The sequence below is a fragment of the Penaeus japonicus genome, unplaced genomic scaffold (assembly GCF_977035675.1).
Source record: "Penaeus japonicus unplaced genomic scaffold, GWHDUDI00000001_assembly GWHDUDI00000013, whole genome shotgun sequence".
Taxonomy (NCBI): Eukaryota; Metazoa; Arthropoda; class Malacostraca; order Decapoda; family Penaeidae; genus Penaeus; species Penaeus japonicus.
Genome location: NW_028234415.1, coordinates 8056022 through 8068521, shown reverse-complemented (window position 1 = coordinate 8068521; position 12500 = coordinate 8056022). Strand labels below are relative to the sequence as shown.

Sequence of the window (12500 nt, the reverse complement as noted above, 5' to 3'; positions counted from 1 at the left end):
CCACTTCAGAATATATCTTGTCTTTTCTAAATTAGATGTCAAAGCTCTAGTCTTAAAGTTGTGGCCTGTAAACTTTTTATTTTTAACCAATTGATCTATTTTTATGAAAGTTGAGCCTGTAGATCACCATGAGGAAAGAATGAATGGAGAAAGGAGAAATTGCTACTCCTAAAAGCTTTAACATAAAGAAGGTGTATTTGTTGGATTGAAGTCTATTAAGCTAAGAATATAAGGGTATGGAAGGGCATGATTAAAATGGTGTTACTACTACAAATTCATGTTTGAATGAATTAGTTCATTAAGGTGCCAAGGAATTATCTTAATATTAGTTACCATTAATTTTCTACCTTTCATGTATGTATATTGATATTGGATTAGCAGATGTTGCCAAACTCCATTAACAGTAATTTCCTCTATTTCAGAAAACGATTTCCCTGTATCATTTGAGTCAATTGTGAAGAAGATTCAGCGGTTGTTGTTCCATGTAGTGGCTCACATTTATCACAGCCACTTCCGCGAGATGGTCCTGCTCAACCTGCATGCCCACCTCAATTGCATCTTTGCCCATTTCATACTCTTCAATGAACGGTTTGGACTTATTGATGAGAAGGAGACTGAGATATTACACGATCTTGTTGTTGCTCTGAAACTTCACCCAGAAAGTGAGCAGTCAGATGCGACCACCACCACTGCAACAACCACGATAACAACCACCACCTCATCCACCACCAGTTGTAGTCAGATAGTTGGGTTAGACTGTAGTGGTAGTCCAGCTGCAAGCAGTGGTGACACCAGTACAGCTGTTAATACGTTATCATCAGAGAGAGAAGGTGGAACGTGTCCGAGCTCTGAAGATCAAGAATCCTCCAGTGTGACTGACACGGCAGCTGTCACCAGTGATAGCAGCAGTGGTTTAATGGCCCCAACAGAAGATATTTCTGCAGGAGCAACAGCGCCTCTGCTTCCAGATACGGGGGCAGTGCCAGACACACGGCCATAGTAATCCCTTGAGCTAGAGAACCAATGTATGCGGGTGCCCTAGCCTAGCTCTCATTGCAGATCTGCCTTTGCAGGTAGCAGCATGCACGGTTGCAGCACCTTAGCCTTAGCCGTGCATGGGCATGGTCATGCAGTAGAGATGCTAGGCAGGGGTTCCTAGGGATATGTTGTGTACATATGTGTTGTAAAGTCCCTAGAAGATAACTATTGCTATACAAATACTATTTATATTTATCCTGCGTTATCACATGAGCACACATTCACCATAAAGTGCTTTGTTTTCACCTACACTCAAGGAGAGCAACTTAACAAGAGGTGAATACATGGTCTTAAAGCAAGCTTTTAAGTAGATGCAAAATGTTTATCAAGAAAACTTTATTCTTGTGATTTTAGCTGTATTTGACAAAAAAAAGGTATTTTTATTGAGTTAAAGTTTGGTTTGCCTGATAAACACATTGGTGTTTGGTTCATGTCTAGGTGCTTGGTTGGAAAATCAGTTCTCAGAATTATTGTTTTTGTGATGTTCATACTTTTCCGACCAAGTTTCTGTTATAATGTAAGTAGGCTTCAAAAGTCCTCACTAGTCGATATGTGATGTGTCTCCTGGTAGGTTTCCATATGCAGTACAAACTTTCCCAAGAATGTTTTTTGTTCTTTTTCTTTTTTCTCCCTTTTATTGTTAATTTTTACTTTCTTCATTTTGAGAGCACATAAGCATTTATGTTTATTAGTTACCAGTACGCATTAACATTCTTTGATTAATATGCACATACAGTATTCCCTTCTGTTATAAAAAAAATGTCTTGGTATTTTGAAAGGTTTGCCGTACCTTTCTTTATTGAACATGTACTTAATTATGAAGCATAAGAGGGAATAATAAAGCAAATTTGGTTGGTTCACAAAGCAACTTGCTAAGAATTACCTCAACCATGTGAAGTATAAGACATACTGGTTAGCTTCAGCAGTTGTAGATGATACATATTCTAAATAACACTTCAATATCTTCCCCCAAATAGATAGGCAAAGATGATAGATTGAAGATAATGTTTGCAACACCACATTGGAATTCCCAGGCCAGCAATGTTCACGGTTAAGCCGCCCTGGTGTCCTATTGGTTGGGTTTCCCCTAGTATCCTTATGATATCCCATGAATTACCATTAATGGATGCACTGCAGAGGTTTGTCCCTATTAATATGGTAGAGACATGGACATAACTGCTTGGGCATTCACTTTACCAATGAGGTGTTGCAGAGGAGAGATTCCTGCCCTTTATAACTGACATATGTTTGATATCATAGTACAGTACTAACTGTATAATGTAATGAGGTTTTGTTCATCTATCTAATTTATATAATTTTTCTGTTTAAGATGTAATGTAATGAAATGATGTACCATTTCAAAATTATAGGAATCAGATATGCATTATTTTGAATGTGACAATAATGGACAAATGTAAGGAGCAAGGAGGTATCCTAGAGACACAGCATTGTTACACCCAAATAATATCAGACTGTTTCACCCTTATCTTTTATCCAGACATCTCCTGTGGTCCGTTACCCAGTTTTTACAGCTCAACAGTACAGAGTCTGTTTCAACTTTTGTTCACACCTTGACAGTATCTACATAATTCTGTACAATCCCCAGCCCTTATTTTTACATCAGTTTACTGTTTATGACCTCATCAAAACTGTTACTACACCAGGCTGTTGCAGGGAATTTATTTGTCCAAGTGAATTATGTACTTTATGATTATTTATTTTTACCTTGTTTGTTAGCTTCAGATTACTTCTAATCAAGCTAGATCTTGCAGGCAAGGATTTATAGAGTGATATGCAGAGTCTAGAATACTGTATATGCTGATGTTGTTTGCCTAGTGAAATATTATCAGTGATGACAGGTATATTCCTAAATATGTTTGATTGAGATGTATATAATGAAAAGTTGTTATGTGGTGATCCTAGTGGTAAAAGAAGAGTCAACCCAGAGGTCTGTAAATCCACAAGGTGGGAATCCAGAATGGGATCTTACCTCTATCAGAGAGGAGCCCACCTAGCAGTCAGTACTTCTGCAAAGGAGGTATCCACATAGGATCCACTTCTCACAATGAGAAATCCACCCTCTGCATGTATGTCTACTTGGAAGCAACCAACCGAGTGGTCACTACCTCCACCTGTGAAGAACCCACCCAGCTATCCATACCTCAGCATTTGAGGAATCCACCATGTGCTCCAAACAACCGCCTTGGAGCAAGCCGCCTCAACCAGTACCATGGTAGAAGGTGCCCAGGGCTTCCCACAGCTCACTTGCATCTTGCTATACAAAGACAGCTACCATATCATACATTATGAATCTGTCTTTTACAGCTTCCCAGAGCAATGTTTGCTTATTAAAAGCCTGATGTTGCTGATCGTGATAGGTGAGGCATTTTTGGGACTTTGTGATTGTAATAATTGATGGCTGCAAAAAGTACCAGGCACATCTACTTGGTGGACATGTAGAGTACCAGTGTATGGGAAGGCCCACAGTGGCACAACTACTTGATGGCCTTGTAGAGTACCTCTGTTAGTCGAGCTCATGGTGATACATCTTTATGGTGACCATTTTTGGGCATCATAATGAGCCAGACCCACAGTAACATACCTGCTTGGTGGCCTTTTTGAGTACCAGTGTTAGGCCAGGCCCATAGTGGCACACATGCGCTCGCCATCTAATGCTTCACTTTGCTAAGCTTTGCCACTCAGGATTGACCTTCCCAAATATTAGGTTATCAATGAATTTTGGGTACCAAATTTTAGTAAGCAGTTATAGGAAGTAAAGTTAGCTGCTGTATTATGCCCTCCTTCAAGATAGTGATAAACTACCTGTAGCCCAGATGTTTATGCCTTTTCTAGAAACTTGTGTTCCTATGATAACCTGTATTGTGTTTAATCTAGTTCATTACACTCCCCTTGGTTAGAACTGTAAAAGGATTCTTATGATTTGGTGTTGACAAAATAATTGCAACACCATCTTCATGCCTTCCTAGCCTCTGTCATAGTTACTTGATTTAATGGAGAAAAGCTGCATGGCTTTTTGAATTGAGTGAATCAGTAGCATTGTCATTATTGCTGAAAAAATTGGCAGATGACAAGCATTTTACTTGTTTTCTGACTTCCTCGTGATATGTATGGAATGTGTGCAGAGTTCTAGAAGTGGGTGGTGGTGTGGGATGGCGGTCTGGGATATGACGTTATGTATTCTGTAGCTGTGGTAGCAATGGTTGTGTAGTGTTGAGAGTTAGGGCAGCCCAGGCTGACTCCCACCCCAGCAGCAGATCTTGGCTTGTCATGCCGCCCTCGTGAGTGTGCCTATCTTTATTTTACTGTGTGTTCCTCAACTGAAGGCAATACCTTCCATTCCCCTATCTGTGGTTACTGTCTTGTCTTTCAAGTCAGGCAATCTAGCTCTTTTCCAAGAATGTGTGTTTTTGTTAATTGATAGGGTTCTTTTGTGTATAATATGGTATTTATACAGTGTAAATTCTATCCCTTATTAAGGGCATTAATCTGTGAAATATACTATGCTACAGCATAAAAATTATATCAGTTTATTAGATTAATTACTAAAAGATATATAAAGATATGAATAAACAAGGGGTAATAAGTAAATAAGATTATAATGTAATTAGGTGCAAGGTTCCTTAGTTCAGGGAGGGAGTGGATGGGTGGAGGGACACACAGGAAGAAAGCAGAGAGAAGAGAGGGTGGGATATATAATAGGGATAGGAATTGAAATATGGGAGTGGGAGGGGGAGGAACGCACAGATAGAGAAGGCACTTGTACGTGTGTGTTAATCCTTGTGATACTCTTGATCCTTTGATCAGCTTAGTGAGACAGGAAATGTTTTAAGGAATAATTATTATTGCAAAAATAATAATAAAAATAATTTGCACTGGTGATTTGTGTTATTAACCAAGTCTTTGATTGAAAACCATTTTAACCTTTTATTGATTGAGTGTATCAAGACTTAAATATCTTGAACCGAGTTCATTGTGACAAATGGATAAAAGGGTATAAATGAGACTGAATAGTTTTACAACATACGAGATGTAATTTACGTGTTTCGGGTTACCCAGTCTTCAGAACTACATGTAGTTCTGAAGATGGGGTAACCTGAAATGCATAAATTACATCTCTTGTATTGTGAAACTATTCAGTCTCATTTATACCCTTTTAAATATCCTGATTGTGTTTGGCCACTAAAGATTACATTATCATATGTCCTATTTAGGAAAGTGGTAACCCCAAAAAAAAGTATTAAATAAGAATTAACTAAGTGTTCATTCAGTTTTGCTTAATCATAAATAAAACCATAGTATTACTGATAATACTACTGATTATTAACATCTCTTCTCTTGCTTTTTGTCATCCCTCTTCTATCTCTTTTCCTCTCTCCTATAATTTCTCTCTCATTCTCTCATCTCTCCTCACATCCCTCTCTACTCTCTCTCTCTCTCTTATTCCCTACCTTTTCTTTTTTCTTCTCTCCTTGCTCTTCTCCTTTCCTATCTTCTTTCACTTCTCCCCTCCTGTACTCTCGTCTCCATCTCTCCCTTCTCTCTTCTTTCCTGCTACCCTCCTCTCTCTCCTTTCCCTTGACTCTTACTGTGATGGTTGTCCTAGTCTGTTGGAACTAATAACCCACACAAAATAGGTATGTGATGCCAGACACAGGGTTTATACAATTCAGGTTTATTCCATAACGCAGATAGTCTGACGTTATGGTACACGAGATATAGTATACACTACAGCACAATGATCACAGTAATAAACACTATCACGATAAGTATAAATGGGCGGAGAATCAGGTGTCAGCAGTAGCGAGGTCGATCCCGGTCTGCCTGTATGTTCCAGATATCCCAGTTATGTGGAAGAGTTTCCAATCAACAGTTCCCAGCAGTGGTTACGCGGGAAGGTAGTCTGGAATGTAGGGACGTGGTAGTCAACATAATTATGGAGGTAACTATGTGTGAAGTACATGTCAATCAAAGTTGACCTGATCTGACCTGGCTTAAAGAGAGGCATCAAGAGTGCCTCTCTAGCTAAAATGTGATTCATGACATCTTTGTATATTGATATATTGATATATTTAAGTATATAAACATACTATATAATCCTTATACTAACTATTTCCTCCTTGCACTTTTCTCTCTCCCACTAAGGAGCAGTTCATATGCCTTTTTCATGGACGTAAATTGTACATGGTATGAATAGCTTTTTTTCAAAATAAAATCTCTCTTTTCTTTCTTCTCTCCTCTCTCATCTCTTCTCGTTCTTCTTTTTCTCGTATCCTCTTTCTTTCTTCGTTTCTACTCTCCTCTTGCTTTCTTCTCCACTCCTCCCCTTTCCCATCTCCTCTCCTCTCCTCCCTTTTCTTTCTTTCCCTCTCCTTTATCTTCTATCGTTTCTTATTTCCTCTCCTCTCCTCTCCTCTCCTCTCCTCTCATATGTCCTTTTCTCTCTGCTCTTCTCTTTTCCTATAACCTGGGAGAGAAGAACACAGACGTTTCTCTGCTACTGTAGTTAATTTGTCAGAGCTATGTGCTGCAGTTTCGTTCTGATCTCTCCTGTCTTCCTTCTCTGATGTCTGCCTCGATTATCCTTGATATGATTATTCTCTAGATATGATGCCTGTATTTGTTAGCATCAGGACTAACAAATACAGCTGTTGCCAGGAGCAATTGGCGGCTGGAGGCGGACGGGGAATCGAAAAGCAGGAAATCTCGGGTCATGAGATAATGCCTGCTTAATAATACTGAACTGATATAATATAGCTTAATTCTTAACAATCAGTGGCTTAAGGGGCCAAAAGAATAGGTTTATGGACGTGGTTATGTTAGACATACAGGTGGCTGGTGTAAGAGAAGTCAGAGCTGTATTCTCTAATGTTTTTCTAATCTCACCTGACTTTCTTCTCTGCCATCTGCCTCCCTTACCCTTGCTAGAATAGCTTCCTACTTTCCAGGGCATTAGGCTATCAAATACAGCTGTAGCCAGGATCCTGGAGGAGGTGGGGGGGGCAAGAGGCAGAAGCAGGAAACTCAGGCCACGAGGGAGTGCCAGCTTCACTTTTTGAATTGGTAAACTGAAGCTTAATTCATACCAATAAGTGGCTTAGACTGCTCGGACCACACTACTAGACAGCCTCTTTCGTTAGAATTTTTTTTTTATAACGAGAGCGAAGAGCCAAACAAATGATTTGGAAATAACTGTACCAATTATGATTCTTCCTTTCCTTATTCTACCATCGTCTTCATTCACGTCACTGGATTCATCATATGACAAATAAAGATTTGATAGTAACAAATATGAAATAGAATAAAAGAAAGATAAATCGTGAAGTACCCTACCTTGCAGCATTTGCAATTTGTCATCAAATGTTGCAGGATTTTACGCGGGACACGACTAGCTCCTTTCATCTTTTATCTATACTGTAAACCACTGTATAGACAAGGGAAAATCTTATAAGATAGTGTTGTTGTTTTTTACTCGATAAGGTAATGAAGATATGTTGGAATAAATCAATCAGACAAATATAAGTGATCAAAGTTTTGTTTAGACAATTTTGTAAAGGCCTGTAATTTCAAATTAAATGTTAAGCTCGTTTGTTTTGATGTGTCAGAACAAAATATACATTATGAGGAAAAAACAATATAATGGCTATCTATATGGACGTAAAAGCCTTAGTTTTCATAGTTATTCTCTTTTATAATATTGCTATTAGCTTATTCAAAGAAATATTACACTATGTTAATTATGATTAATTAACAATATCATTTGATACTGTGAAACCCTGATGTTGTTTTCATAATGTTCAGCCACAAAAACAAACTATTGCTGTACTACTGTATATCTTCCTTATGAGTCCAACATCGTCATCAAATCATCGTTGTCTTCGAGCACAGAGACGTTCGAATCAGTGAATGAAATTTTAGGAAAAATGGAGTAATCTTTGGAAAATTCCTACAAGTTGGGAGTGATATTGTGATGCCTTAAGGAGTTCGGATTTCCTGACGACTCTGAGAATTTTTATCAATACAAGCCCTGGAGCCCACGTGTAGGGTAAATATATTTATTCTTAGCTAGCTTATATCTGTTTGGCTATCACAATTTCTATGGTTATCAAATAGTGCTATTATTGTCATAAACGTTTCCTTAAGACACACTGCTCCGTTGTGACTAAAGGAAGTCCTGTCCAGCACCTGTTACCTGGCAACGCTGACAAACCCACTCATGTGCCACTCATCTTATCATTAGACTGAATTGTAATCTCATTTGCCACGTGGCATGTATTTGATTGCTTTTGGTCTCTTCAGCTGTATTTGTTAGCCTTGATGCCCAGGTACAGAGAAAGTGACCCAACTTGCCAGCTTTACCATTAAAGCCGGTCTTAAGAGCAAAAGGTAAAGAAGGCAAGGCAACGCACTTCCCAGAACAATAGGGTGTTGACCCAAATCTATAGGTGTCTTTTCCCCTCACAAAATCTTTTTTTTTTACTATAGGTATCGTGGGGGTGGCGTTTATACATTTGCATAAACCTCTCTACAGGGAAACATAATGCAAAGGCAAGCAAAGGCAATAATTTGGTGGTATAAGCAATGATATTTGATGACTTATCCTTTTGCATTCGGCACAGTAAAGTTTTTAAATTTATTAGAAGTATGTATTATGAACAAGTAAAGTTAAATGAGAAGTACGGTTTTACTTGTTTTTACTTGTTTTTACTAGTTTTAGAAGTATTACCACCTATTATTATGTCCGGATTTGCGCAATATAAGCTAATTCATCAAAATATTTCAGGTTATTTATAAGAGAAAAAATGTGATCACAGTAGAATTTATACGTGTTGTGTTAAGAACCAATTGATGTAAAATTTGTAGAAAAATAACATATCGAGCGAAAGAGTGAACTTTCACAAATGAATTGGTGGCTGAACCTGTTTTGCTTATTTCATACATATCCGTTATCATACCGGCATTTGAAATATATATAAAACTTATATATGTAATTGATTTAGTTCCTGTAAAGTTCGACTGCTAAAATAATGTAATGGTATAGAACAAATCAAAAAAAGAATAACCAACTGTGAACATACCCTGATTCCTGGGAATGGGGCGGAGCCAAGCATTCGGTATTTGGGATATATAGAAAACTTAAAAAAATAATTCATCTAGTTCTTGTAAAGTTCGATTGTTAAAATAATGTGTAATGGTGTAGAAAAAAAAAAAAATAACATGCCCTGATTCCCGGGAATGGATAGGGGGAGCCAAGCATTTGGCAACAGAAACCCAACGACACCTATTACCTGTCTGCAGACACTTTCGAGTATAATCTGAAGGGCGAAATACCTAGCACAAGTAAGTGGAAAAGTGTGTCTCCATCACTAACTGAAGACGCGATCTGGAGGTCTAAGCCTCTTCCTTCTCTACCTCTTCCACCACCACTTCCTCCTCCTCCTCCTCCTCCTTCTCTACCTCTTCCAACACCTCCTCCTCACTCCTCCTCCTCCTCTTCCTCCTCCTCCTCCTCCTCTCTCCTCCTCCTCCTCCTCACTCCTCCTCCTCCTCATCGTCCTCCTCTTCCTCTTCCTCCTGTTCCTATTCCTACTCCTCTTCTTTCTCCTCATAATTTTCATTCTTCTTCTCCTCCTCCTACACCAACACCTCCTCCTTCATTTACGACCGTCGAGTTTACATCGTTTACGTGTGCGTGTGCGTGTGCGTGTGTGTGTGTGCGTGCGTGTGTGTGTGCGTGTGTGCGTGTGTGTGCGTGTGTGTGTGTGTGTGTGTGTGTGTGTGTGTGTGTGTGTGTGTGTGTGTGTGTGTGTGTTAGATATTGATAGATATATATATATACAGATAGATATATAGAGTATTATTATATATTACTAATATTTTAACCATTAAAATAATTTCTGCTTTCAAAGTAGTTTTTTTCACTGACACTATTCTCTATCCCTCTGAGTTATTTTTTGTAACTTTTAACTTTAAGGAATTCACTCAGATTATACCAGATGATTATATTGAACACATGATTAAAGATTCATAAATAAACAATATAACTATTTAAAACTGATTAATGATATCGTTCTATAACAACTCATTCCTCATAAAATCATCACCAAAATGCATACAACTTCAGAAAAAAAAGCCAACAAATCCCATATTTCAATCATATTTTAAACCTCTATGGCATAATGCTTACCATTTTTACATGAATTATGATTTGAACTTTAGAACCAAAATCATTTATATATCTATATATCAATACTTTGCTATGTATCATTTAATATATATATTTTTTATGAATGTAATCTTACGATAACCGTTTGTTGTCATTTGTCATTAAGAAAGTTATTATGCCTTGTTAAAATAGTGAAGTTAGAATTGTCATTACTAGAAGGTATATATAGTCAACATATCCAATTAAATAGTGTAATTCTGATTTCATTATTCAAGTGTGAGAATATGTCTATTGATATGTAATTTACAAAACTAGACTTTTATTCAGGATTTCTGAACTCTTCCAGAACAATAATCGGTTCCATAATATTTTGTATGCTTTCCTATTTCAGTGATACTTCCAATATACCTCAGCAAATTACGATAGTTGGACCATCTCTCTTTGTTAAGTTCATCACTGATTGTTATGAACTTAGCGTTTTTACACCAATTCAATATTGTAAATCAGGCATTTCCTCATGAGATTTCCTGCTTTTCGATTCACTTTTCACCTACAGCCCCTTGTGGTCCCTGGATGCAGGTGTATTAGTTAGGCCGGATGTCATAGGGCGGAGAAAGTTATCCTAAGTTCCCTGTGTCACGCAAACAGTGAATATAAGCAAGAGTAATCAAGGCAGACGTCAGAGAAGGAAGACAGGAGATAGCAGATCGAAATAGCAAAACACACAGCTCTGACTTCCAGGTTAGCTGGGTGGAGGGAAGGGTGATTGTCGGGCCACCTCAATAAACTGTTGTAGCAGAGAATCGTCTGTGTTTTTTTCCCTCGAGTTGCAGGCTCTCTTCTTCTCCTGCTTGGCGGCTCCATCCTCAGCGTCCTTTTCCCAATATACTCCGCATCACTCTTCTCCAAATGCCCAAATCATCACAATCTCGCCTTTCTCACTTCTAAGATACTCATTCATTCATAATCAATCCTTGTTATTCCCAACGATAATCGCAGCATCTTCAACTCTGCCACCTCTAGCTCCGTTTCCTGTCTTTCTGTCAGTGCCACAGCCTCCCGTTTCTTCTTTTCTTCTTACAAATACCCTTCCATCACATACCCTGACATTCTTCTCCACCCACTCCACCCTTCCCGCGCTCTCTTCCTCGCATCTCTACCGAAATCTCCATTTTACTTTGAAGTATTTAATTAAACTCAACTCTGCTCCTTGATACCATGCTATTCCACAGCCCTTCCTCTCATGCATGCACATAGGGCCTTGTTCATACTGATTTTCTTCCCCTCCTCTTCAGTGCTTACTGGTATTGGTTAACTGATTGTTTATTGTCAATGCGATATGCGACGATCTTGTTTCGTATTTAGTCATTTCTTTCTATGATACTTTTATTTATATAACAGAATTCATCTCATTATCCATCTCGCGAAAACTCTAGGTGTGACCCGGCATATCAGTTGATATAGACCTTGATTCAGAAAGGTCTCGAAATCCAAACTGACCTTTGTTTCTCTGGCTGACTCGAGCGCACTCCTTGGCTGATTCACCTCAACGCCACCTCACTTTCAGTCGTCTACCTCGCTATTTTTGTGCAGCTCGAATTTTATGTCTCTGCCTGTGGTCACTCTTGGCTATGGGTTTTTATTTATGTGATGTGTTACGAATATAGGATGTGTTAGGGTAGGAAAGGTGTTTTTTTTATTTTGCTTTCTCTGATATATATTTCTGTATGTCTTAGTACACACACACACACACACACACACACACACACACACACACACACACACACACACACACACACACACACACACACACACACACACACATATATATATATCTATCTATCTATATATATATATATATATATATATATATATATATATATATATATATATATATATATATATTTGTGTCATAACAGTACCTCCGGACATGCTTTTTTCATCTTGCTATGGGCACTAGCTAATACCCTAGACTAAATGTACCATAACAGTACCTCCGTCTCTACAGGCAATCTTCAACCTACTCCCTACTTACTACAGATCGTAACGTCATGAATAGGTACAATGGTTTTGATTTGCATTTCGGCCCCAGACAGCTAATAATTTTCTATGACGACACCGTCTTCTCCAGCTGCTTTTTCTTTAATCACCTCTTTTACAATTGCCTCCATTTCATTTATCACCATCGGCGTTCGTTTCTCCATTCTTCTGTTATGTCTTCGGGACTTTCCGGTCTTTCTTTGTCTTCATATGATTCTTCGAGATATTCCTCGTGTTT

The 12500-nt window shown here is 38.3% G+C and overlaps 1 protein-coding gene and 1 long non-coding RNA gene across 3 annotated transcripts in view; one reads left to right on the top strand and one right to left on the bottom strand.

The window, feature by feature from the left end:
- The window catches only part of LOC122252545 (MOB kinase activator-like 2), a 40272-nt gene extending 35337 nt beyond the window's left edge, over positions 1-4935 (top strand). For both annotated transcript variants that reach the window (XM_086543125.1, XM_086543124.1), the window contains exon 4: positions 423-4935. In XM_086543125.1, the coding sequence (XP_086399251.1) occupies positions 423-1000 (578 nt within the window). In that variant the 3' untranslated portion in view covers positions 1001-4935. The remainder of the gene's footprint in view (positions 1-422) is intronic.
- A 780-nt stretch (positions 4936-5715) lies between these two features.
- Positions 5716-7493, bottom strand: LOC122252559 (uncharacterized). The gene is made up of 2 exons (XR_006223179.2): positions 7390-7493; positions 5716-5959 (listed from the first exon to the last, which is right to left on the bottom strand). It is a non-coding gene; the product is annotated as an uncharacterized LOC122252559 (long non-coding RNA).
- Positions 7494-12500: the final 5007 nt, after the last annotated feature.